This window comes from Chenopodium album, chromosome 4, assembly GCF_948465745.1.
Source record: "Chenopodium album chromosome 4, dcCheAlbu1.1, whole genome shotgun sequence".
Taxonomy (NCBI): Eukaryota; Viridiplantae; Streptophyta; class Magnoliopsida; order Caryophyllales; family Amaranthaceae; genus Chenopodium; species Chenopodium album.
In genome coordinates this window covers 18,290,968-18,317,668 of record NC_137837.1, presented here as the reverse complement: position 1 = coordinate 18,317,668, position 26,701 = coordinate 18,290,968, and the positions used below count along the sequence as shown (strand labels likewise).

General features: G+C 33.9%; 3 protein-coding genes across 5 annotated transcripts; 1 reads left to right on the top strand and 2 right to left on the bottom strand.

The window, feature by feature from the left end:
• Nucleotides 1-1,092: 1,092 nt before the first annotated feature.
• Nucleotides 1,093-6,526, bottom strand: LOC145626790 (DNA repair protein RAD51 homolog 4-like). The gene is made up of 10 exons (XM_081679269.1): nt 6,134-6,526; nt 5,269-5,348; nt 5,065-5,177; nt 4,896-4,977; nt 4,618-4,752; nt 2,921-3,034; nt 2,754-2,832; nt 1,648-1,718; nt 1,378-1,527; nt 1,093-1,282 (listed from the first exon to the last, which is right to left on the bottom strand). The coding sequence occupies exons 1-10, from the start codon at nt 6,219-6,221 to the stop codon at nt 1,241-1,243; spliced, it is 954 nt and encodes a 317-aa protein (XP_081535395.1). The 5' UTR covers nt 6,222-6,526; the 3' UTR covers nt 1,093-1,240.
• Nucleotides 6,527-13,899: 7,373 nt separating this feature from the next.
• Nucleotides 13,900-19,889, top strand: LOC145626789 (protein argonaute 2-like). Its single transcript, XM_081679267.1, has 3 exons — nt 13,900-14,698; nt 15,836-17,057; nt 18,112-19,889. Exons 1-3 carry the CDS (start codon nt 14,566-14,568, stop codon nt 19,520-19,522), a joined length of 2,766 nt encoding a protein of 921 aa, XP_081535393.1. The 5' UTR covers nt 13,900-14,565; the 3' UTR covers nt 19,523-19,889.
• Nucleotides 19,890-20,951: 1,062 nt separating this feature from the next.
• On the bottom strand, nt 20,952-26,370 carry LOC145626787 (co-chaperone protein p23-1-like). 3 transcript variants are annotated; one of them, XM_081679265.1, is made up of 6 exons: nt 26,117-26,367; nt 22,348-22,528; nt 22,104-22,257; nt 21,978-22,012; nt 21,460-21,517; nt 20,953-21,209 (listed from the first exon to the last, which is right to left on the bottom strand). In XM_081679265.1, the coding sequence occupies exons 1-6, from the start codon at nt 26,119-26,121 to the stop codon at nt 21,100-21,102; spliced, it is 543 nt and encodes a 180-aa protein (XP_081535391.1). In that variant the 5' UTR covers nt 26,122-26,367; the 3' UTR covers nt 20,953-21,099. The 3 variants fall into 3 exon arrangements, with proteins under 3 accessions (XP_081535392.1, XP_081535391.1, XP_081535390.1); XM_081679264.1 differs by having other exon boundaries at nt 20,954-21,212; nt 26,117-26,362; XM_081679266.1 differs by lacking the exon at nt 21,460-21,517 and having other exon boundaries at nt 20,952-21,212; nt 26,117-26,370.
• Between the last annotated feature and the right edge of the window lie 331 nt (nt 26,371-26,701).

Sequence of the window (26,701 nt, the reverse complement as noted above, 5' to 3'; positions counted from 1 at the left end):
CTATATAAAGGGGCACCTTGCACTTGCTGTTCTGCGGGCCTGACATGATACATACTTTTTTGACTTTCTTTTTTGACTTTTATTTCATGTTATTAATTACAGATTTAAGAATATAGACTCATAATTTGCACAATATTTAAACTCTTGATCACAAGGTTAACTAATAGGAACTCAGCCATGGAACTCAACCATTGAACCATGTTTTAATGTGTCTTTAATAGCAAAAATATATATATGTATATATATGACAACATACTATACAAAAAATCAATAAAAGTAGGATTAAATCATGAATGTCATGCATAATCATTATAATACTTTGAATCATGAATATCATTCACCATTATTGTAATACATGTAATAACATGGGGCATCATCTAGGCCTAAAACTAGTTTTTCAACTTAAAACAATGATATTTTACATCAACTAATCGTAAAAAAATAAAAATAATAATATTAGTTAGTTATGTGATATGATTTTTACATACTTTTTATTTCCAAAAGCGTGTAAAGACATGGTCTTGTTTAGACATTGGCAATGCCAATGTTAAATCGTCCGTAGTCGGTAAGGCTTCCACGGCATGTTTTGGTTCATTGCTTCCAAACTTCTAATGTTGAGCTGAGCAAAATTGATTTTAATGGTTATCAGTAATCAAGTTGATAAAAAGATGGTGCTAAACAAAGCTACTCTTCTCATTGGTAAGTTAATATGAGAGTTCTTTGCAATTGTACTAGCATGTCTAATATGAAGTATCTGCGAACGACAGCGTGTGATGTACATGCATCCCTTCAGATGTGAACGTATAGTACTTATGTGAATGCTCCATGGACTAATAGGGAGTTTCAAACTCGTCAGCTCTTTGAGCTTTTATCGATTACACTTTCGAGGTTCATTAATTGATTGAACCTAGCTGAATGTACTCTTCAGTTTCCTTTGCGGATTAAAACGAGAATGAATTCTGCACTTGTAGCAACATAAGGAGGTGAGTAGATTACATCTTTGGTCACTGAAATCAGCATGAACACAGCCTATGTGCTCTGGATATAGAGTTCAATAAAATAAAATTAAAAATAAATTACTGGTACTGAATTCGAATATTAGCATATATTTGCATTGCATACAAAAACATTTCACATCCCTGTTACAAATAGTTTGAGATGATATCATAAATTGACATTGAAGAGTTTTACGCTACCATTACAATAGTTGTATATAAACATTACACTATCTGAGCTCTTCTTAATAATCACAAATCTTGAACTTCGCTTGATTCCCAGCAGCCTGGGAAACAAGGAGTAGGGAACAACATTATGGAAATTACAAACACATAGCTTGATTGTAACCAAAAGTTTATACATCGTTTTAAAGAAACCTACCATGGATGGGTGTCTGACAACAGAGATGGTACAAGTGTTTGTCTCTCGATCACGAGAGAGGAGGAACCTTACATGTGGGACGCTTTTCCAACTTTCTCCAAGAGCCGGCTTTGCTGAACCACCTTCTCCAGCTACCATATGATTTGTCACCTAAGCAAATGCCATCAAATATATCTGAGTCAGTGACAATACAAGTGCTATGGAATTACATCTTTTTAATGCCTGGGTCAAGTGTGTCAAGGTTTTCACATATTCAAGTGTGCTACTCACCAGGACGCAAATACTGTATTCGTGGGCTATCTTCTTTAGCAAATTTCCAGCAGAAACCATTTGAGCATGTCCTGAAATCCATCAAACATGCAATTTATCTATTGAAAGTACCAAATGTCAACATTGGGTTGTCCCATATAATTTAGCCATGTTAGAGACCTAGATCAGCAAATTTCTTTCATTATCTTTCAAAAAATGGACTATTATACAACTGATGAACAATCTGATTAGAAACCCTCATAAGTAACTACTGTATTAAAAGAGTATGTGATGAGAATGACTGAGACAAGACCACAAAATTCTGGTAATGAAAAGACACAGAAAACTCTGGTAAGCGTATGTAATGAAAAAGACAGATAAGATCACAAATTCTGGTGATGAGAAAGATCAGGATAAGAGACATAATCTCCATAATAATGTCACTATGAAAAACACAGATTCTTTTTTTTTTAGCTTTACAAGAGAGGTTTGCTGTGTTTTAAAAACACCATAGCCCATAGGCTCCCTCCAATTAAGTGGTTCTTAACACAAGAAATTGCTCGTCTATCAATTAGGTTAAGTCCATCGGTGTCTGATGACAGGGTTGGACAGTTGGTCATAGAAAAGCATCACATCAAACCACATACAGCAACTTCAACCTCAAGTTTACCGTAACCTAGACAAACCGGCCTAAAGCCACAGTAGGTATTATCGCAAGGAGTAAGTAAAGATATCCAGTGCATTGGTGTGGTGTTTATATCCGTTGAAAATTAACAAGTGCCAATGCCACGTAAACGCCTAACTTCTAGAAATGAGGAAGAGGAAGTAGTGCCTCCTGTATTACAGAGTTCGAATGTAAGATATAATTTAGCATGTTTCTTTTTATAGCGGAAGTGTTAATCTTGTGCTTGTGCGGAGCATATGGCACATGAGAAGCAAACTGAATTAAAAATTTAGGTGTCTTTCCCTTTTTTTAGAAAAAACCATTTCAAGCCTGAGTTTCCCAAAACCCTACTTCAAATTCAGAGAACTAATTAAAAGAATTACCATACCATAAAGAACTAACTAGCATAACAAAATTAAAAGCAGAGAAATTTGGGTGCTCGATTTGCACAAGAGAAACTTACCATACGGACCACCACCTCCGAGAAGAGGAATAATGAGAGATGAAAATGAGTCCACAATGAGCAACCTCACTGAACACATCTACCAAAAACCAAAATTAAACCTAAAATCATCCATCAGAAAATAGTTCATATGCAGTGTGCTGCAAGCAAATACTAACAATACAAACCTCGTTTTTCAATTTCAACTCTAGTTGATGCAGTACATTGAACAAGGAAAAGATATCAAATACAGGGTAACACCATATGTTCTTCATAACAATATGAAGAGCTTCATTATCGGCCTACAACATCATCACGTAACAAGATAAGTGCAAGGTAGTCTTTAGACTTAAAGATCATCAAAGCTAATATTAAGAAGTTGCCTGACTGTGTACAAATTACAAAACGTAACAGCAATGTCCCTGAGGCCACAACATTGATTAAAGGTGCAAAATGAATTCAGTCAAGTACTTCAACACTCTTGGTGAAACACAAAATCAGAGGCTTCCACACTGAGCCAGAACAAGACATGTTTTCAGGTCTTATGTGAAAAAATAACACTTTTCAATACTGACAGTCTATCCAACAAATGAAAAACCAAAAATATCAAAGGTATTGGTATAAGGCAAGCACTGAGCCTGGAAAACTTGGACAAAATTTAAAAGATGAATCTAAAGCTGACAGGCCTGACACAGAGAGAGAGGGAAAGCTGCAATTTTAGCAGGTTATGTGCTTCTACCAGCAAATTCCTTTAAGAGGTAACTATGCCGTTACTTTGGACTTGGAAGAATCAAACCAATTCATCTGCTCATTCTATCAGCCTATTTTCCCTATAGCTCTTTCTGGACCAACAGGATTCTGCCCTTTAAAGTCTGTCTTTCAAGAGAAGCATGCGAACACATGGCAGGGTGAACCACCAGATTTTAATTCTTCTATCTTAACTCAGTTAACGATAAGTATCATGAATTTTTTCCAGGTGGACAGATTCTAAGCAAACTAACCAATAACATTTCAACTCCAGTTTGTATATATGTAAATAATGTAATCCTATTTAAAATATGTTGCTTTAAACTAACGATACATGCATGTTATATTATGTAAGAATAAAAACATTCAAGAGCTCTGACACCTAATGCAGAGGAATAGCACAAGGATATTAGCCAAGTACATACAAGAAAGTTGGAGAAAATCAACTGATTCCAGAAGGTAGCAAATACAAAGTTAATCTGAGCTCTGTTAGCAAGTATATTTAGAACAATGTTATAAAATAAGATGTAGGATGCAAATCAGCTTTAAAATTTGTTAACAGTCGTACAATGTGTTTATACTAGATACATCATAAAAATTTAAGATGTTAGCAATTAGTATCAAGTGATAACAGTCATTAATATCACAGAGATGTTGAGTAAAAAAATATAATGATCATCAAATCCTACTATAATATTCGGATACTCCCTCATACAAAGTATTGTCAAATAGCTACTGTTGTGAGATGCTTTAAAACCGCATTTCCTAAGAGAATGGTAGGCTTATGATCAGATATCCCAAAACATCCACTTAAATCAAGTATGCAAGTGCTGCATGAAGAGAGGGTGTGAATGGCACAACAATTAGAACAGGTCTATTGGTGAAATCATAGTTAAATCCTTGATTTTCTAGGGATTGGCATTAAGACAATGAAAGAATAATATCAAGATGGGAGGAGTCCTTCATTTCAAAAGATCATAGGCATTGCCTACTTCTCACTCGAAACAGCAGAAAGTAACCATTCCAAGGAAACATAATATACAAAAACAGCCTTACACTGAAACAAAACCATGTAAGTGCAAAAGATAACTTTCCAAAACAAAACAATGCACAAAAAAAAAAGGGGGGGGGGGGGAACCTGCTTTGAAGTAGAAAATGAAGCCTGATTCACAAGGTGCGCAATTCGTGGTGCAGAAAAGGAATTTCCTGAGTCTAAGAATACAACACCACTTGCGTATTCCTTTGCAACAGTTGCAGCAGCTTGGAGACATACCTAAACATTAGCAGTAAGTTTAAATCCAATGTTAAGTTTACCACATGTTCACAGTAGGTACTCTCATCCAAATATCTCCTAGCAATGTATAAAAAATAACAAGACAATCAACTGAGAATAAATTGGAAGCTAGCAAGATTCACCTGTGTTTTGCCTGAAGATGACGGTCCAACTAGTTCTGTTACAAACCCCTCTCTTAGCACTCCATGTAGAAGAGGATCAATCCTACAAACACACAATAATAGGACTCCCCAATAAGCAACATCCTCTTCAACAATGAATAACAAGGGAGTGTTCAGGCTCAAATCTTACCCTTCATAAGCAAGGAATGTTTGTTTACTTTTCTGAGCATCTTTCAGTAACTCTACACCGTTCAACCAGGGTCTATGAAGACCATCAACTATTGAAAGCACTTGATCAATTCCCTATACACCCACATTACATCCTATCACAGACAGGCACAAAACCGACATCGGTTTGAAGCATATAAGCTATTTTAATGTAGTGAACCAAAACCTGCTTCAATCTCTCTGTATTTGGTTTCTTTTCAGTGAAGGAAATCAAAGAATTCAGATCAGAAATTAGGAAATCTTCCACTGTAGAAAAATTGAAAGTTGCATTTGTCAAATAACAAAATTAAGATTTTAATAAGTGTTGACAAGGTGTAATGCAACATAATTTCCAACTATTACATCGGCTGATTCTAATCAACACTTTCAACCCATTTATTATCAATGGCAACACTTTAACTTTTTCGCTATTCACACACCATACTTGACCATCTTTGATAGTTTACAAAGAAAAAAAAAATGGTCATATGGGTTCCTATTAGATTATCTCAATGCATACTATGTTATCAACTTTTACAATTTATTTATATTACTTAATTTGCAAATAATGTTATAAATGGTTGAAGTTATGCATCGACCAAACAAATGAAAACGTTGCAACAAAAAATAAACGGAGAGCAATACACTTTTAACATGAACTGCCTATAAGAAACGTTTCGATAACAGGAAGACCTCAAGCCCCACATATTCCAGAGCTTCATTAATACAGAAAAGGGTAAACCGTAAACCTCAGGTCCCAGAAGTTTCAGTTCTTTCTAGGACATTACTAACTCCATTATCCCATTAACAACTGAAGAAACTAACTGGGTATCACAGAAAATGTATAGCAATACAAAATCCCAGCAAATCGGAGAATTCCAACTAATTAAGGATATTAAAAAGGTAAAATTAATAAAGGGTTTTGTTTAGTTGGAAAATTTCAGTGTTATTACTGTTATATATACACCCAATTAGTAATATTAGTAGCAATAAACCAAATTAAGCAATGAATTTATAACTTTGAAGAGAGAGAAAATTGAAGAAAAGATTACCAGTGAAAATGCCACGAGACCCGCAAAATTCGAGGAAGATGGAATCGATTAAGGGGTAATTCTCTTGCATTGATTTAAGCATTACCATTTCTATTTTCTGTTAAGATGGAATTGAAATATGGAAGATGTTGGGAATTCCTAGATTTTATACTTACAGGCCCTTAGACTTGCATCAAATCTTTCAAGCACAACGAATACTATTTCCTCCCACCAATTTGTTGCACCTAGACTTTTTAATTTCTTACCATCTCCAAATTCGACTCAAACTCATCCCCGTTTTTTTTTTACTCGAAGTCCAATACAGCTGGAAACCGTACCCACCCGTAAATTTGCTGGTCAAATAATCAAATCAGACTCACCAAACCCGAGCCATCGACCTTTTTTTTTTTTTTTTTTTTTTTTTTTGAGAAAATACGTTTATTTGAAAATGAAAATCTACTATAGCTTTACAATTGAATTTGATAATTTGTCCACAATCCTACATCCAATTCTCTTTCTCATCCATCTTATATAATTCTTTCAATCCACACCAACCACCTACTACATCAAGTCACCAACCATCGACCCGCACCAATTGCATCTGCATAACCCACATCAAACATCACAATCATTACACTGATTACATAACCTACACTACCGGCCACTAAGCGCTATTTTTTTGTCTATAGTTTAAATTTTGTATATATAACCAACTACTTTTACACTATATCTTTATTTTGTAAGTAATTGTTAAAGTGTATTTGTAACACCCTAGAAATTCTTTTCCTTCAAAATACCTGTTTTGCTCTCTTTAAAACTCAAAATAGGAAAATCTAACAAATTACCGCCACCGTGAAAACGGCTAAGGCAACTATCAAATACACACATCGGAAGACTATCTTTTAAAACATTCAAAACAATTGAACTTTAAAAGTCAACCAAACGAAAATGGAGTCAAGTCAAAGTAAAACGAAGTCAACCTACAATTTGGAATCATAGTAGCCCCTTATTCAAGATCAAACCAACTTAGAAACCTTTGCGTTAGTCTCACAAGCATAATAAAATAAAATAATCAAAGCAATAAATCACATTATAAACTTATGGAAACTAAGCATGATTCGCTCTTCACGCATGCCCATTATGAATATGCTTCATCATCTGAAAAGTTTCTCTCTACTTGTCTCCACTACTTTTCATTAAAAATGGGTCATCGTAGGGCCAAAATAAAGACAATGCCAAACAAACATACAAATGCACAATCAGCAATGTTGAGTACATAAGCGTAAATAAACACACTAACATGCTTTCACCTATCATCACACAACTTACCTTGTTGGCTTGTTGCTCCTGTTTACAAGCATACAATATACAACATGACCTTCAATTAAATGATTAATTGATTCATTTAGCATTGATTACGGATCGAACGGGTTTTCTCCCTAACTTGCTCCAATAAAGAGGTAGTAACACGGTAGCTAACCGTGCCAGTAAATAAATAAATAATTAAAAAAAAAAAAAAACTCGTAAGTGGCGAAATTCTTGTCTATAATAATAAAAGAAAAATACAACGTTCTGTACTCCTAGTAGAAGTTATGGTTAAATATAAAATCCCATAACTCCCCCCATATGTTCATACTCAAGGTATATACGTTCCAAGAATTTTAGTGTGTAATCTTTTTCACTTTACGTTATTTACATATTATTAGACTTGATGATGACTCTCAAACCATAACACAATCAAACATTATAATTATTCAAACAATTAAACATACCAATTTAACTCTTGAATAATTAGTGACCACATAATATTTTATGTTAAACCCTTTTTAATCTACATCGGTATCAAAGACACCTTAAACGCATAATGTGCCAAAATTCATATCACTCGGTATTAAAAACACCTTAAGTGCACTAAGACACCAATATTTAATGTATTCCTCGTGTAAATAGACACTTAAATAGCTCTTTCCTCATGCTTATAGCATCAATAAAAATTATATGAACCATAATAAAATTCCTTTTTAATATTCCAAACCAAATTAAACATTTAGTTTAATTAAACATGCTCTCTATCATGCGAATAATAAAAGTGTGGTTCATATACAACATGTCAAATTAATTATTTTCCTTCACTAATCCATCACAAATAATTCATGCTTCATAATTTAATTACCAACATCAACCAAATAATAGATTCTAATCAAAATCTATCATGATACTATTTGGAATCAATTATTCAAAGCATAGCATGTTCCTATATCACCAAATAAACATCAAGTACACAAACGTACGTTGAATACAATCTTAAAATCGTCATGACTATATGAAATCATTCACTTGGAAGTCTCCTACAATCCAAAATTATAACAAGGCCTTAAAATTTACTCCACACAAATTTCCAGCTATATATACCCTCATTAAATCACTCGTAAAGTCGTAATCTATTTAAAACAAGCTGGAAATTAATTAAGAACCCCTTACTTTAATCCCAATCAACAGGTAGTCAAAAATTCCTTCAAGAAACTCAATTATAGCTTACTAACAAAATTTTCAGCTTTATTAAATCATTAAAACTTGCTGTAAATATGTTTTAAAACCCTCAAATCAAAGATTTAAACCACCCTAAATCTTATTCCTTTAATATACAATAATTTAGAAACCTAGGGTATTCAACTTGGAGCTTTTTAATTAAAAATCAAATTTGAAAATTTATTTATATACTACCTTTAATCAAACATCATGAAAATGATCACAATACAAATAATTAATACTTCCTCCGTTCTTTTATTATTGCACCACTTGCCTTTTTGGCCCTATGATGACCCATTTTTAATATTTGTATAAAATTAGCTTCCCCATATAAAATTTTGTTTTTCATGTACTTTTAATAATTTCTCTCTCTGCATTTTACAAACCCCGTGTAAATTTATCTTTCCAAAATAATTTTACTTCATTTTATTTAACTTTCTTAATACCCTTGAAATCAACCCAAAAGGATCGTTATTTCGGGGATGGAGGGAGTACTATTTAAAGATAATAATTATTAATTTTAATAATACTAAATATTTAATAATAATAATAATAATAATAATAATAATAATAGTTAATAATAATTATTATTATTTAGTAATAATAATAATCATTTTACATAAAAAAAATAATTAATATTTCATAATAATATTTAATTATAGTAGTAGTAGTAGTAGTAGTAGTAGTAGTAGTAGTAGTAGTAGTAGTAGTAGTAATAATAAAAATAATAATAATAATAATAATAATAATAATAATAATAATAATAATAATAATAATAATAATAATAATAATAATAATATCTGTTCTGATCTGCGAGAAGCTGCTCAAAAGAACAAGGCCTAAGCTAATTGTATTTTTAACTCTTGTCTGGTCAAGTTCGTAGCTAGACTTTTGAAAATTGCAATCAAGTCTCTATCTACAACCATTAGTGTTGCTCTAATAGTCAACTCTATGAGAAAATTCTCCTTGAGAGGGTTTTTTTTTTGTTCCTTCTATATGGTTTCTTCCTTAGAGGATTTTCCTAAACTCCATTGCTAGGTTTTTTCACCTTTTTTGAAGGTTTCCTTCTTTCTTCTCCCTATTCTCTATATCTCTACCATTTCTTTCATCTTGGTCTCAATTGTGAATCTTTGTCGGAGCTTCCACTGGTGTTATTACCGGTGGTAAGCACCAAAAACCTTTTAGTTGCTTTCAATAAATAGATCTCATTTTTTAGATGATGATTTTTCTCGTGATTTTTTTTTCTTTTTATGTTTATACGGTGAGAATTGAAGACTTAGGGTTTCATAATCTCTACAAGAATTCGAAGAACCACATGAGTATTTTCACTTAAACGACTACGCATCAGTGGATTTCAAGCAGAATCAGTGTGAACTCATAGATTGTATTGCTTCAGATGAAGTTTTTTTTATTATGGAGATTATTGATCAAATCTACGATATATTTAATTTTAAGGTGTATGTTTGTGTTGAAATTCTTGATTTCTTAGGAATTAAATGTAAGTGTCGTTTGGCTATACTTTATTAATGAAATTCCTTTTCTTCTTGTAAAAAAAAAATTAAAAATAAAAAATAAAAAATAAAAAAACAAAAAAAAAAAACTACATATTAACACTGTCAAATATGCTATTTAAAGAGATAATTAAATAATGTAAGAATTATATATGTCAAGAGCATACTCAACAAATACTAACTTCATTTTCCTAAGACTTTCCCACTTTCCCTTTTATCCGTTTTTTTAAAAATTATGCGAAGTACTTACATTTAATTTATTCCATTTATGACAATTTTTTTTATTCATTTTATTGTCCACAATCCCACTTTATGGGGCCCAATTATATTTTATTAATATTTTTTTTGGAAAAATTAGAAAAAATAATCCCAACTTTCATCAATTTTGGTACAATAATCCCAACTTTGGATTATTCTGAAATAATCCGAACTTTAGGGGGTCTTTATTTTCTTCAGTCCTAATGACCGGTTACCTGTTGAGAAGGTTAATTTTTTTTTTTTTTTTATGTTTTGTAAAAGCCACGTGTCAACACATGATTTGTCCAAAATTAAAAAAAAACTTTGAAAATTAAAAAAAAAAAAAACATAAAACCCACCCCTTCCTCCTTAACCGCCACCCAAACCACCCCCCTCCCACCGGCCCCTCCCCAGCCCCCACCGCGAAAACACCCCCTACCCCAGCCGGAAAACCTCCCCCACCCCGAAAACACCTCCCACCCCAGCCGAAACACCTCCCCCTCCCTTCCCCCACCCCGGAAACCCCTCCCCCCTCTCTTCCCCTCCCCCACCCCGTAAAAACTCCCCCTCCCCTTCCCCCACCCTCGAAAACGCCGAAAACGGCAAAGGGGCTTAATTTCCGGCCGTTTTCGAGGGTGCAGTGGGGGAAAGGGAGGGGGGAGTTTTTACGGGGGTGGGGGAAGGAGGGGAGGGTTTTACACGGTTGGGGAAGGGGGGAGGGTTTCGTGGGTGGGGGAAGGGAGGGGGAGGTGTTTCGGCGGGTGGGGAGTGGTGGTCGGGGGGTGGGGGGAGTTTTCCGGCTGGGTGGGGGTAATTTCGGGGTGGGGGCTGGTGGAGGGGTGGTTTAGGTGGAGGAACTGGTGGTTTGGGGTGGGGGGATTTTTTTTTTTTTTTTTTTTTGATTTCTGATTTTTAATTAATTTAATTTTTTTTTTGGACCAATGACAAGCTGACACGTGTCATGGTGACCTCTTATTAAAGGTTGTTAACTCTCGTTGACCGGTTTGGGACTGAAGAAAATGAAGAACCCCTAAAGTTCGGATTATTCCAGAATAATCCAAAGTTGGGATCATTGTACCAAAATTGATAAAAGTTGAGATTATTTTTTTTAATTTTTCCTATTTTTTTTTCTCTGTTTCTCTCATTTATAATACAAAAAAGTACCTACATTATAGTTCTCATTTTAAATTTTCTTTGGTTTGTGTGGTTATAGACTTGCGGTGATTAAGGAAGACTCGACAAAATGGAGGTAGTATAATAATGTTGGCTTCTTCCTTTTTGTAATGTTTGAAATTATCATTTTATTTTAATACAATTTTTATTATTTAAAAGTTGATGTACTTTTGTAACGATTAAGATTAAAATTGTAGTAGACATAGAATGATTAAAAATAAAATTTGTGATAATATTAGATTATAATATAATTGAGAAATAAATAGCAAAAAAAGCTTTAAAAAAAAGATATTTGTAAAAATTAGCCAGTGATATATTAATTTAACAGGGGAGAATGTTCTAACCCCATTAGGTTGACACAAACCCAACAATTTGGAAATGTAAGGAATTAAAAAGATCTGCATTGAGTTAAATAAAGTTGTCATTGCAGATTTCTCTTTATTTATCTGCTCATCACATTGCATCTCTCTATTTTTTCTCACCATTTAACACTCACAAACAATTTTGTCCAAAATTCGTGTTATCTCATTTATGCATATAGAAACAGTTGTAATTCTAAACTACAATAACAATAAATTCCCCAAATAAGATTTTTAGCACATAATATATACTCCCTTGTACATAAAATATTAATAAATCAACATTGTCTCGATCTTTCTAACTAGTGAGTGACCCCGGGCATTGCCCCGTGTTGCTACTATTGTATACGTACAATCGATAATTTTTTTAAAAGTTTTTAAAAGTGCAATTGTCATTGTCAAACCAAAATCGAGTTATTCTTTGAATATAGTTGGTTTTTTTTTTTTTTTTTTTTTTTTTTTTTTTTTTTTTTTTTTTTTTTTTTTTAATTGAACCTTGTGGTTTACAGTTATATGAATTTTTTTCCATACAAATAACATAGTTGATATTGGCTTAGATGGTTATATAGTCATATGTGTTATAAGAGGTTGAGGGTTCGAACCTCCTAATCCTTATGTTTAACTCGCATATAATCCAATCAACCCCTCAATATGGGTAGAGGTGTCAATTCGGATAACCGGAGGAAGTTCAGGCCGGGTCTGTTTGGGTCAAAATTATTCTTTTTACTCGGATCGGGTCGAGTCATGGCCTATCGAGTCCAAGTCGAATATGGGTCGAGTCAACTTTAGATCGGTTCATGTTTGGTTTGGATAAATTCAGATCGGGTTCAAAACGAGTTTAATAGGGTTAAGTTCTGGTCGGATGATTTCGGTTTGGTCAATTTCAATTTGATTAAGGTTAATCCTTTGATTTATTAATTGGTCAATTTCGATTCAATTCCTTTTTGTGTTTGGCTGGATTTTAATTGAGTTAACCCAATTCATATCCAAATTAGGTTATTTTTAAACTAGAGCTATTATTGAGTTTTTACCTTATTATTGGGTTATTATCAAGTCATTCATGTATCATTTTTTTTTATCGAGCTAAAAGAAGAGGTTTTAATGTTCAAGTATTACAAATTAATTGTAGCAAATTTTCGATGAGACAAATATAAAGCTTAGAAAGTAATGTTATATAATTGGTATGTACATGAAGTAAACTTGTTACTCCGGATTATTTCTTTGTAATAATTAGTAAATATAGTAGTATAAGAACTTAAATAAAAAGGTCAATAATTAACTATGGTCGGGTTAAATTCGAATCGGGTAAAAATCAAATCGAGTTAAAATCGGGTCGGGTAAATATTAGTTTGGGTCAAAACAAATCGGATTTGATCGATTATTTGCCAGGTCAATTTCGGATCGGGTTGAGCTCATATTGGGTCAAATCGGTTTGGTTTGAGTTTAGGTCAGGTCAAATTGGATTTGGGTTGAGTTCAGGCCGGATCACATGGGATTTGGGTTGACTTTAGATCGGATCAAATCGGTGCCGAGTTAAGTTCGATATAGTCAAATTTGAATTCGGGTTGAGTTTAGTTCGGTTACAGATCGAGTTTGGATCTTGAATTTCTTGAATGAAATCGGATCGATTACTGTTTGAAACGAACCATTTTTTAAGTCGGCTCAGTTTTGACACCTCTCAATATGGGTGCCTAGTTGTGGACAAAGATGGCCATTAAGTAAACCAAAAAAAAAAAAAGTTACCTATCGGCGATATCGCAATCAAAACAAACTCCAAATATATTCCATTAATAACCGTCACTCCCCACGTCTCCCATGCTTTCGTCACTTTTCTCCCCTCACACACTTTTTCACTTTCCACGTCAGCAACAAATCCTTTAATTCTATAACAAACGTTGACTTAAGTCACCCTTCTTCTTCCCAAATACAAAGCACACAAAATTAAAACCAAAAAAAATAAAAATGGTGAATGAAATTATCAAAAGCTTAACCGCCAAGCAAAAAAGGACACCATTGTAAATTCACAATCACAAGTTTGAGCTTCCGACCCTTCTAGAATTCCTCTCTTATATATAAACTCAACAGTTGAATTTCCCATTTTCATCACTTACATTTTCAATTTTCTCAAAACCAAAAAAAAAAAAAACAAAAAAAAAAAAGTTTGTCTAAGAAAAACAAAAATGGAAGGTGGTTATGGAAGAGGACGTGGTCGTGGTGGAAGAGGAGATGGAGGTGGTGCTCAAGGTGGTGGCGGCCGTGGTAGTGGTGGAAGAGCCGAAGAGGTGCTGGCTATGGTGGAACTGACGGAGGTGCTGGTAGTCATGGTGGAATAGGCAGAGGTGCTACTCATGGCGGAAGAGGCGGGTTTGGTCGTGGTGGTGGTGGCGGTAATCAACATTACCAGCAGCCTCAGCAACCGCGGCCACAGTTCCAGCACCACCAGCCTCAGCAACCGCGGCCACAGTTCCAGCAGCAGCAGCCTCAGCAACCGCGGCCACAGTTCCAGTACCAGCAGCCTCAGCAACCGCGGCCACAGCTTCAGCAGTGGCCGCAGCAGCCGCCGCATTACCAGCAGCAGCAGAGGCAGCAGTACTACCAGCAGCCACCGCCGCAGCAGCAGCAGCAGCGGGCGAGTGGTGGTAGTATGGGTCCTGGTAGGAGGTATTCTGGCGAGGGTTCTTCTTCTTCTAACAAGCAACTAGCGTATGTTGGTGATAATTTTGCTACTAAATTGCGAAAATGTGCTGAGTTTGCTCCTGATGCTGGTACTGGTTCTGGTATATTTTTTTTAAACATTGTTATATTTCACAGAAGTTTTAATAATAATGTTATAATGTCGTCGTTATTTGCGTTATTTACCATATAATATTCATAAATTGTCTGGAATTTTTGTTTGATTGATTTTCTGCTTTTGTTATGGTGATGTTTGGGTTGAATTTTAGTTAGTTCCATTATTATCTTATACGAATTTGAATTTTGATCATCTGGATGATTTTTTAACAATATTCATGTGTGATTTTGTGAATTTTATATGGATTATTTGTGAATAATATTCATCATACATGTTCTGTTGATATTATATGATTTGCATTCAACATATAATAATAAAAAATTAATAATGTCATAATTTCATCGTTATTCATTATTTACCATATAATGCTGATAAATTGTCTGGAAATTTCGTTGGATTGATTTTCTGCTTTCGTTTGGTGATGTTTGGGTTGAATTTTAGTTGTGCCATTATTACCTTATACGAATTTGAATGTTGATCATCTGGGTGATTTTTAACAATATTGATATGTGATTTGTGAATAGTAGTATATGGATTATTTGTTTTGAAATTCATTGTATATGTTTTGCTGATTGCATTTAGCTTCTTAGATCCGATCCTCTGTTTCTCAAACTCTTACGTTGTGTTTTATGCATAATTATTGATACTAGGTGTAAAAATGTATGATTAGCCTAGCCTCATCGGCTTAAATTAGCTTTAAATGTTGGGGTTGTATGTGGCTAGACTCTCCTCCTTTTTGTGAGACGTTTAACAAGCCTGTTTCGTGAGGTAACATAGTTTAAGGGTTTTTGGAAATGGGATTTATATTATTTTTGGTAGTCAGTTATGGTTTTATGTATGATGATTAAATTGGCTGAAAAGTAGTAATTACACTAATCTACAGATGCTGTTGTTCTTGAAGGTATGACTTATTTGTTCTTCTTCGATTGCAATATACAAGTTGTGATGTAATTGTTGTGAGAATTCAAGAAATGAAGACAGTTGGTTTATGTAATTTAGCTGTTAATGTTCTGAATCAAAGAGCATGTGCCTTACAGTCCATTATTTTTTTTCTTGATTTGTTTTGCTTCATAATGAAGTATGTTAATACGTTTTTCATTCTCAATCAATCATATTGCTTCAGGGAAGAAGTCGTCAGAGTCGAAAGGAGCTTCTGATCGTGGAGATAAAGTGCCTATCAAACGACCTGAAAATGGTAGCTCACAAAAGGAAAGCAATGTGAAACTTCTCGCCAATCATTTTGAAGTCAAATTTGATTCAAATATTGTGATTCAACACTATGATATTGATGTCAAGCCTGAAGTCACATCTAACAGTGCCTCCCCTGTGAAGATACCAAAGGCTATTCTGAGTTTGATTATCGAAAAGTTCTTTAAAACAGAAAAACCAGATCTCATAGAAAAGTATGGTTTTGATGGCAAGAAGAACGTATACAGTACAGCTGCAGCTACATCGCTAGTTGGAAATTATACAGTGGAGCTTTCTCATGAGGATGGAGGGAGGGGCAGCAAATACAAGCTCAGTATCAAGCTTGTGAATGAGCTGCAGCTATTTAGATTGAATTCTTATCATGGTGGAAATCAACCGCAGCTTCCCCGTGAAGTATTGCAAGGGTTGGATGTTGTCATGAAGGAGAATTCCAGGAGGAAAATGATCAGCATTGGCAAAAGCTTTTACGAAAAAGAAACAAAGGACCTTCTGGCTCTTGGGCGTGGACTTGTACCATCAGATGGGTTTCAGCAGAGTCTGAAGCTAACAAAAAAAGGCTTAGCATTATGCTTCGATTACTCAGTTATGGCATTTCATGAATCAATTGACGTACTAGAATATCTTTCGAAGCACTTTCTTGACTTGAAGTTTGATAGTGTTAACGGCCCTAACACATTCCATATAAATAGGAAGGAAATTGAGGAGGCATTGAAAAGTCTTAAAGTTAGAGTGACCCATCGTTCTGATAAATCAATATATGTTGTAGATGGGTTGACAGATAAAAGTGCCCGTGAAACTACCTTCACTGTTGGAACTCCTGGCGGTCAGGAACCTACAAGATCCTTAAGTGTTCTTGAATATTTTCGGGAAAAGTATGATAAAGATTATAGGGTAAAGCATAAAGGTAAGGCAGTCATAGAGCATGAGAACTTACCCTGCCTAATATTTGGGAAAGGCAAAAGAGTAAATTATGTTCCCATAGAGCTCTGTGAATTGGTTGAAGGCCAGAGGTTTAAGGATAATTTGTCCAAACTGGACAAACAAGCTGATAATAACTTGAAGAAAATGTCAGTTTTATCTCCTGGGGAAAGGAAAAGTAAAATCGACACCATGGTAGAACAAAAGCATGTTCTTGAGTATGTTGCTATAATCCTTGTTTAATGCAGTTACTCCTATATGGTTTTTGTTTCACATTTTTCATAGTCTGTTATGCACACATTAAAGCTTGAATATATTGAAATGCATGTTATATAAAATATTGATCACATTGAGAAATGAAACATGTACCTGGAGCTTTTTAGTTTCGCTATGACTTTTGGCACTATTTATTACTAACATGTAAAATGAAAATATAAACAACAAATGTTATCTAGATAAATGTTGTTTTATTAGTCTTAATGGGAAACTTTTCTATGACGGAGAGAATATTTATTTACACAATATTACCTTCCATTTGCAATGAACTTTAAAATGAGAGCGAGAGCAAGAACAACAAAAAGAAATGGTAGGAGTATTATACATGATTATTTACTTTGCTGATCCCTATTTGCTGCTGTCGTTTATTCTGTGTGCTTTTCTTGATTGGTTGACACACTTATTTACAGGGTTTTTAGTGAAAAATTATTAGAATTATAGGTAACAACCATCTATAAGGTTTTAGTCTTCTTATTTCTGTAATATTTTATCAACAGTTTTTTTTTTCTTCTGAAATACTTTAATGGTTGAAGGTATCAAGCATGTGTCTAGGACACTGTGTCCTGTCTCCTGTGAGTGTCAAACACTAAATTTAGAAATGCAACTGGTGAGAAGTTTAGAACCTACATTCTAATACGAAGATGGACATTATGTGATGAAATGCTTAATTTTAATCATGTTTGTTTGCGATGATAAGAGGTTATGCTAGTCATATGAGGCACCCACATACAGGATATGTGCACTACTGTCTGAATTTTATATATTGCTCCCTCTATCTCAGAAAGTTGGCTCTGCTACGAAAAGGTATTCAAAAATTGGAAAGAGCATTTGTTGGGCTGTTTTTATATTGCATTATTTAATAACCGATGTACTTGTTGTCTTGCCATTGCTACTTTATTCCAATGCAGAAAAATTATTTTGTGTAGTCAAATTTATTGTATCATTTTTACGAATGCTATTTTTGTCTTTTTGACATGATTCTCTGCATTTTTATAGGGGTGAAATTAGAATAAATTTTGGAATTGATGTCACAAAAAGCATGACAACAGTCGACTTTCGGGTGATGGAGCCACCAAGATTGAAGTTGAGAAATCCGGATGGCCATGTAAGTGCTATACATGTGGACAAAAGGAAATGCCAGTGGAATCTTGTTAACAATTTAGTCGTTGAAGGCACATCCCTTGATTACTGGGCTGTTGTGGTATTATTCAACCATCGGAATGTTCTGGAAGAAAAATCGGTAAGGGACTTTGTTGAGAAACTTATTGAACGTTGCAAGGCACTAGGGTTGCATATGAAGAATCCTCTGTGTACTATACGGGCTAGCATGAATGAATTGGAAAGCGCAGACTCAGTAACTCGTGTTCTGGAAATGGTTCAGCGTGAGGCACACAAAATTGATCCAAGTAATAACCTGCAGCTTGTATTATGTGTGATGGCGCGTAAGCATGATGGTTATAGGATCATTAAGTGGGTTTCTGAGACAAAGATAGGAGTTCTTACCCAGTGTTGCCTTTTTGAGATGGCAAAAAGAGGGCAGGACCAGTACCTGGCTAATCTTGGCATAAAGATAAATGCTAAGCTGGGGGGTAGCACTGTTGAGCTTAATGATCAACCTTCTTTATTTGGTGAAGCTGCAGACCATGTGATGCTTATTGGTGCTGATGTCAATCACCCAGCTCCCTCGGATTTCTTGAGTAAATCAGTAGCTGCTGTTGTTGCTTCAATGAATTGGCCAGCTGCAAACAAATATATTCCCAGAATAAGCTATCAGGAACATCGTCTGGAGGAAATTGAAAGGTTTGGATCTATATGTCTAGAGCTGATAAAATGTTATGAAAACATAAATACAGTCAAACCAACGAAGCTTGTGATATTTCGTGATGGTGTCAGTGAAGGGCAGTTTGATATGGTACTCAATAAAGAGCTTCAGGATCTGAAGGATGAATTGCAGAAAATAGATATAGATTACCACCCTACCATAACACTTATTGTTGCTCGGAAAAGGCACCTGACACGCTTATTTCCAGCAGAGACCCAAAGTGATGAAAAAAATAACATACGTCCTGGCACAGTGGTGGATACAGGTATTGTTCATCCATCACAGTTTGATTTCTATCTCTGCAGTCACTATGGGAGCATGGGTACCAGCAAACCAACTCACTACCATGTCCTGTGGGATGAGCACAAATTTTCTCCTGAGAAGTTGCAGCAGTTCATATATCACCTGTGCTTCACCTTTGCTAAGTGTTCTAAGCCTGTTTCACTGGTTCCTCCAATCTACTATGCTGATCTGTTAGCCTTCAGAGGACGAGAGTATTATGTAGCGCAGCGTAAGTCAGGAGAATCACCGTCTGTTGAAAATCCAGCTCACTCTCTCATAAAAAACTTCATGTATTTCATCTGACCAGGCTTTGCTTCTCCTATGTTGCACTTCCACTCCATGGATTGGTCAAGGAAGTCTCGCACAGCTCATGCTTCTAAGGGTGTTGGCCTCATGCACCTTTAGGTTTTGTGCGTGAATCTAATACTTTTTAGCTTTGGTGTGTTTGATAATAAGGATAGATGTCCAAGTATCTGTTAAAACTTTTTAATGTGTGTTTGAACCAAAATTGATGTCTATTTTGGGTAGCCTATATTTGTGTTAAGGCTCTTGTAGCCAAGAACAAGGTGATGCTTTAATAGTATGTTATCTGGTATTTGTGTTTATAATGTGCGTTATTATGGATAATCGCAGGGTGTTTTTGTTACCGTGAAGGACTAGTTTGCTGCTATGTCTCTGCACTTATATTAAATAATGTCACAAAATTAGTTTTCGAGTTTGGTTATAATATAAATATAATGTCATTTAACTTCGGACATAATTGCAGAAATGCTTGAAGCATGATGAACAGCTAATAAGCTTTCTTTGTTTATTTATGGACTCGCAATATGTTTGGACAACAGGTAATGGATGGAGAGAAAGGGTGGGAAATTACTTTCTTTGTTTGGATAAACATCAGCATTTCCTTCAAAATTGGAGGGAAAATAAAGTTGGCCTTTCTCCTCTTTCTCTCCTGTTATTCTCCCTTCTACCTTGTTATCCAAACAAAGCAGGTACCAAAAGCAAATGTTTCATGGGTAGTAGTTTAATACTCACTTGGGTGGAAGCAAGAAGCAAGAAGCACACATAGTTTATGTACAATGTGTTTGCTCGCTACGTCTTTTTTTAGGCCTAGATAAAATACTGGCTCATTGAGTCATTGTGAATTAGTTTCGGATGACGGCAGTCTGAACTCTATAGCCAATTTGACAACCCAGGGGAAGAAACCATTTTGCTTAACCTCTCTCTCCTTGTTTCAACGTTAATAGTATTAACACCGCTCGATTTAAGGGCACTTGCAGGCTTGCAGCTATGTCTTCTTAGCAGATTATTAGTGATTTCTAGGGTATATTCGACTCCTCCCAGCTTCTGCATTCAGTTTTGCCCACAACAAGAAGTAGAAACCACCCTTATTATATTTTTTTGAAAGAATAGGAACCACCCTTATTGTTCTAAACAATTAACAGTAAGCTGGACAAAAACAAGTAAAGCTTGACAAAATACGGAGTAATAAGTTCATTTAAGCAAAATTAAATCAGTTAAACCAAGTCCTTTCATTCTCATGTATCTCCAATTGTTGAGAAAGAGGGTTTCCATTGTCTCAATAAGTTTGAAAAAAAGATTTTTATAATTTCAAGGGTATTTTCATCAACAGAACTAGCGTAATGGCAGCATAAAATCATTTTTTTGTCAAATGGTGTAGACATAATTGTATTTCCAAAATCTGCTCTATGTTCAAATTCCATCTCCAACAAATAACATCGTCGTCTTTGACAGTTTTTACACAGACATTAAAACATACATGAACATAGGTCCTTTACCATTATATGCCAAAAACTTTTTAAGAAAAAAAAAATTAATCTACAATTCTACATAGATGCATCTACTGGTTTCTAATGCAGTCAAGCCTTAGCATCTTCAGCCACTGTTTCCACGGGTTCTTCCTTTGCTTTATCCATTGTGACAGCTTCCACAGATTCATCTTTCCCCGCTTCTTCACTTTCTTTTGGTTCTTCTATAAGTTACACAAAAATGTCAATTACCATATCAAAAGATCATTACTAACTTAACAAAAAAGCACCTTCTTACTCTATATATAAGCATATATACAGAGTTCAAATAAACAGAATGCAAAACAAAGTCATGCATACGATTCACCAGAATTCCACATATTGCAGAAAAACAAGAAAAACACCACAAATTGATCAATTAAAATTGATAAGATGAACGAGAAAATGTTCAAATCATCTTTTAATGCTAACCTTCTTCGTCCATTGTATCATCCATATCAAAATCATCATCCCCACCCATGCCTAATTTCTGCACAATATTGATTTTTATTAGCAATCATAGACTTATAACTCCACAAGTTGGAATTACATGGACTAACTGATTCATGCAAAATATAACTTGTCTGAGAGAATACAAGTCAATAGAGCATTCGAAAAGCTACTGAAAAAATAAGTAAATTAGCACATAAGAAAGAAATTTTTTATATGAGAGAGTTCAAAGCAGTATCAACAGCAACAACAGCAATTTCAAATACACCACATAAGAAAGGAAATGTAAGAATCTAAACAGGCATAAATTTTATGTCAAGTGTCACCTAGAAAGCACACTTAAAATTCATGATGCAGAAATTCTCTATATTACTAATCAAATGTAACAGCATTATAACATTCTGAGCCATGTTTAGATATTTTTCTAATATTTCACTCCATAAGACTTCAGATACAAATAACAGCAACAACTGAAACACTTTAAACACATGATAACTTACCGAGAAATCCATGTCACCGAAGTCAAAACTCTTCTCTGTTGCAAAGAAACAAAATGTTTCCATGAGTACAAGAATTAAAGATATACCAAGTAATACAATTAGCTTAGAGTAAATAACAAAGCTTACCATTCTCCTCATCTTCATCAACCCATTTATCCCAGTCAACCTTGAGAAAAACTGGCGGCTTCCCTTCTTCTTTTAAGAGCCTGCTCCACCATTTCTTCTCTGCTTTTTGAATAACATACACAATTTGCCTCACCCCAATGTTATACTTACTCTCCTGAAATCGAAATTTACAAGCCGGAGTCAGCTACACCAGTATTCCACTGTTAGTATAGCACAAACCTCGCTAAAAAACGTACTTACATACCTCTACATTGATTTTATCCAATAACTCAATGTCAACCTCATAGGGGTTGCCATCTTTCACAGCTGAAAAGAAGAATTTTCCATCAGGATCAATCTTCAACTTTACATCCTTGGCATCGGGTAACTCCACAGTTATATAGATCTTGTCAGACGTCTGAGCCCACTTAACAGTTGGGTGTCGACTACAAACATTATGAAACATATCAGTATCTTTAGAGCTTGTTAAAGATTGACATTATTAGTGCCAGTGATTAAGAACAACATTTTAATCAGATGCAGTAGAAGGACCTATAACAGCTAGAATTCAGAGTAAAGAAGACTACAAAGAAACATAGGCTACTATTGTCCAAGTAACATAAATTTTGGCCCCCATTAACTTGCAAAAGGAACTGGCTATAAAGTATAAACTATCCTACTCCAACCTTTGGAGTTAGGAGTATGTCACTCACCAACAAAAATTAAAAAACGATTCGACTCAGGCCCTGCTTATTTCTTTCATTGCACCAGTGTACATCAAGAGAGTGATATGGTAGTCATTCAGGGGAAAAGAGTGGTGACTTGAAGACACAGTAATTACTAGACTGGCTATAAATGGTACAGATACAATCTGCATTGATGAAGGCCACAGAGCCATACAATATCTTCAGGTGTTTTAATAGGAAAATAAATTAACAAAAAATACATTTGTTTCAGATTTGAATTACTAGCTGAAAGACATTTTTGTTAGAACACAACTTTACATATACTGTGTCAAAAGCTATAACATTCAATATTTTTCAGCCACTAACATAATCATATAAACAATAATCAACAACAGCAAAAAGGGTCACATAATGTACTATTTCAAGGAGAATGGGATTGGCAAAAATCATACTCCGTAATTCATATTCAACTAACATAATATATCAATGAACTGTGAATCAATAAAACTACATGCATAGTGTGCATATTAATGCACAGATGGTCTCTTTCATCCATAGAACATACTGTGTACATTGTTAACGCCTACAAAACTAAACAATGGTCTCCCCCACCTACAGTGTATAAGGAGCTTTTAGAAATTTATCCCATAATAATTTTACACTAATTTGTACCGCCTAACATCTAACCTTTTACTTTTAAGAAAAAGAAAAAGGCATGCCAACATATAAAAAAACTACCATAAGAGTAAGATGTGTATTACTAATACAATTAAGGGATAATAAACACAAAGAGTAGACCAAGATTTTACCAAATGAGATGTATAGGAAAACTGATAGTTGGGTCTTTTCCATATTTTTTTTTTAATTTAAAAATTCTTACTTTTGAAGATAACCCAAGGTGATTAGAATGAGCCTAATATACTCAACACTTCATTTTAAAATTGAGCATGAGTAGACCAAACGGATATAAGATCTATACTAATTCAAGGTCCAGTCTAAGGTATCCAATTTTTAATTCTTGTCACCTTATCTATTCAATCACACAACCAACACTCCAACACTATAGCAATCATATGAAAGTGTACCAATTTAACCAACCAAATAAAAGTTATGTCTTTAATGGTTCGCCTGGTAAATAATTATAAATGATGGTAATGGATATAATTGTATACGTAATTTTTGATACGAAGTCTCATAAAAGATCAGAATAAACTTTAACATGGTAATGAAAGCAGGTTTTTCTTACAAAAGTACATACAAACATTACCAATTGCATAAGTTTTCTTTTTTTGAAAAAACCAATTGTATAAGTTTGTTTGTATTTAGGGTTTGTTTGTGTGTTAGGGTTTATCAAAAAGGTAATCATCTTTTGCCCTATTGTCAATTCTTTGGTAAAGATTTATTCGGTATCGCAACGATTGTCAAGTTTTCAAATGCGTTCAAGCAAATTATATGAAAATCATCCTTACGGTTACAACAAATCATTAGACCGTCTCTTCGGAAAGGTTGTATATTCCAGCAATATGTGCAAGAGATGTACCACAGTACAAGATTTTTTCAACAATCGTAGCTTTGATGAAGGAAACCCTAATTTGATTCAATTTTATGTATTTGTTAATGTAGATTTCATTTGTTGATGCCGGATAGCTTTTTATTAATGAACTAGTTTTGTGCCCCGTGCGATGCCCGAATTGTTTATTGAAGATAAATTTTTAATCTATATTTCAAATTTTTAAATATAACATTGATACAAAATTAGTTAGGAATTAATGTGTTTTTATGACGATTTGCTATATTTTATCAAAAAAAAAATTTAACAAAATTATAATTTAATTTGTATCACTAAAATATTGGTATTTTGTTGAAAATAAAACTCTAAGCTAACAATTTTATTCTAAAATTACATCCAAATATAATTTTAAATTAACTTTTTAATCGTCTATTTAAATCCATCCAACGTGGCGTGACACTCGGCGAAAAGTTGAAACGCCAAGTGTCGATGCCTCGTGAACTGGCTAAAAGTTTAGCTTTATATATTAGTTATATGATTGATTTGTTTAAAAAAAATACATAAGTTTAAATCCAATATAAAAAAATAAGCCTTGTTTGGTTGGTGGGAATGGGAATAAAAAGGGGTTTGGGAATGAGATTATTTATGGGTGAATAGATAATAAATGGATGGGAATGAAAATAGGGAAAAAATGACATTTTTGCCATTAATAATCATCTTAGTAAGGGTATTTTTTGTAAAATTGTTATTTATTCCTTTTATATTTCCACCCACTATCCAAACATGGTATTGGCATATTTTCATGTATTCCCATCAATTAATTCCCAATCCCATTCCCACCTTTTAATCCCCGAACTCCCATTTTCACAATCCAAACGCCTCGTAAATTCCAATATTTAGAACAGGAAATTCAGTAAGTCGATTTTTTTTCAAAAATTTCTGAATAAATATTACTCCCTCCGTTTCAATATGATAGTCTCATATGGAATCAATCACAAAAAATAAGAAAAAAGAATAATATTTGGAATCTAACATCAAAGTCAAAAACAATTTATAAATAGTTTTACCTTATTTAAATTGTTTTGATTTTTTTTAGGGAACCATCAACCATAATTGCATAATTCAAGGGAATAATTTCTTTACTTAGAGTCATGTCATAAATTCACAATCAATTAACTTAACCAATCAGAATTTATTATGTATAAAATAGGAAATAAAAACTAAGTTAAAAGTGGAATATATTCAATATGGGTAGATGTTTTTGAAACGCCCAAAATAGTATATGGGACTAACAAATTGAAACGGAGGGAGTAATTCTTAAGTCACAAAGCTCACAATTGCTTTAACATAACCATTTTCACCATTATTACTTCACTAAGGCTCCATTTGTTTTGAAAGAAAATAGTTTCGGTTTTTTAACAAAATTATACAAAAAATTTCTATTCTTTAAAGAAGGAATGTCATTCCTCCGCCTCCTAATATGCTTTGCACTCCTTAAGCTTTCCTCTATTATTTTTCTTGTAAATTAAACAAAGAAATTTTCACTAAAAACACTTGTTTAGAGTCTAACAGCATTTCTAATATGCAATAATTGGGGTTTTTTTTACTTTTCTTCCTAGAAAATAATCATCAAAATAGAAAAATCAGCAAGTTTATATAAGTTCCATAAGAAATACTCAAATAATATACCATTCATAACCCAAATTTCATACTAATAATTAACAAAAAAAAAAAAAAAAAAAAAAAAAAACAACAATAACAAGAAGAAATTCATGCATATTCACCATGAATAAAGATATAATAATGAAAAATTAGAAATAAGAAAGGCAATTAATTACCTCATTGTTGCAGAAACAGAGACTTGAAAAGACAGAAAACAAAATTTCAAGAAAATTCAGAGGAGAAACAAAGTGAGAGAAATGATTCAACAACAAAGGAAGATGAGAAGTGAAAGGGGTTTAATTATGAGAAGTGGTGTGTTCTAGAAAATACTTGGTTTTCTGCTTAGTTGTAGAGAGAATGCTGGAATGTTCCGGAAAAACTTTTTCAAATACCATGCTTTTTTTTTTTATTTTTTTTTTTTAATGTGGGGGGTTTCAAAAGTTGGTTGTAGACTAATAGTTGAGCTTGGGCCACTTGAAAGTCGTTTGAGTGAGGGGTCAAATGGTCAATCGTCTATAATTTTTTTCCCCCCTTTAACCAAAGAAAAATACCAATAGTCCTAACAATATCAATTGATTTCATCATAATGGTAAAAAAAAGAGGTACTAACATTATTGATTGATTTCATCATAATGGTCATTACAAATTAACATTTTATACTCCCTCCTTGTTTTTTTTAAGTGTTTCACTTTGACCGACACATAGTTTTAGACAATTTTATTGACTTAAATAAAATAAGAAGTTAGTAGAGTAGTTGGAGT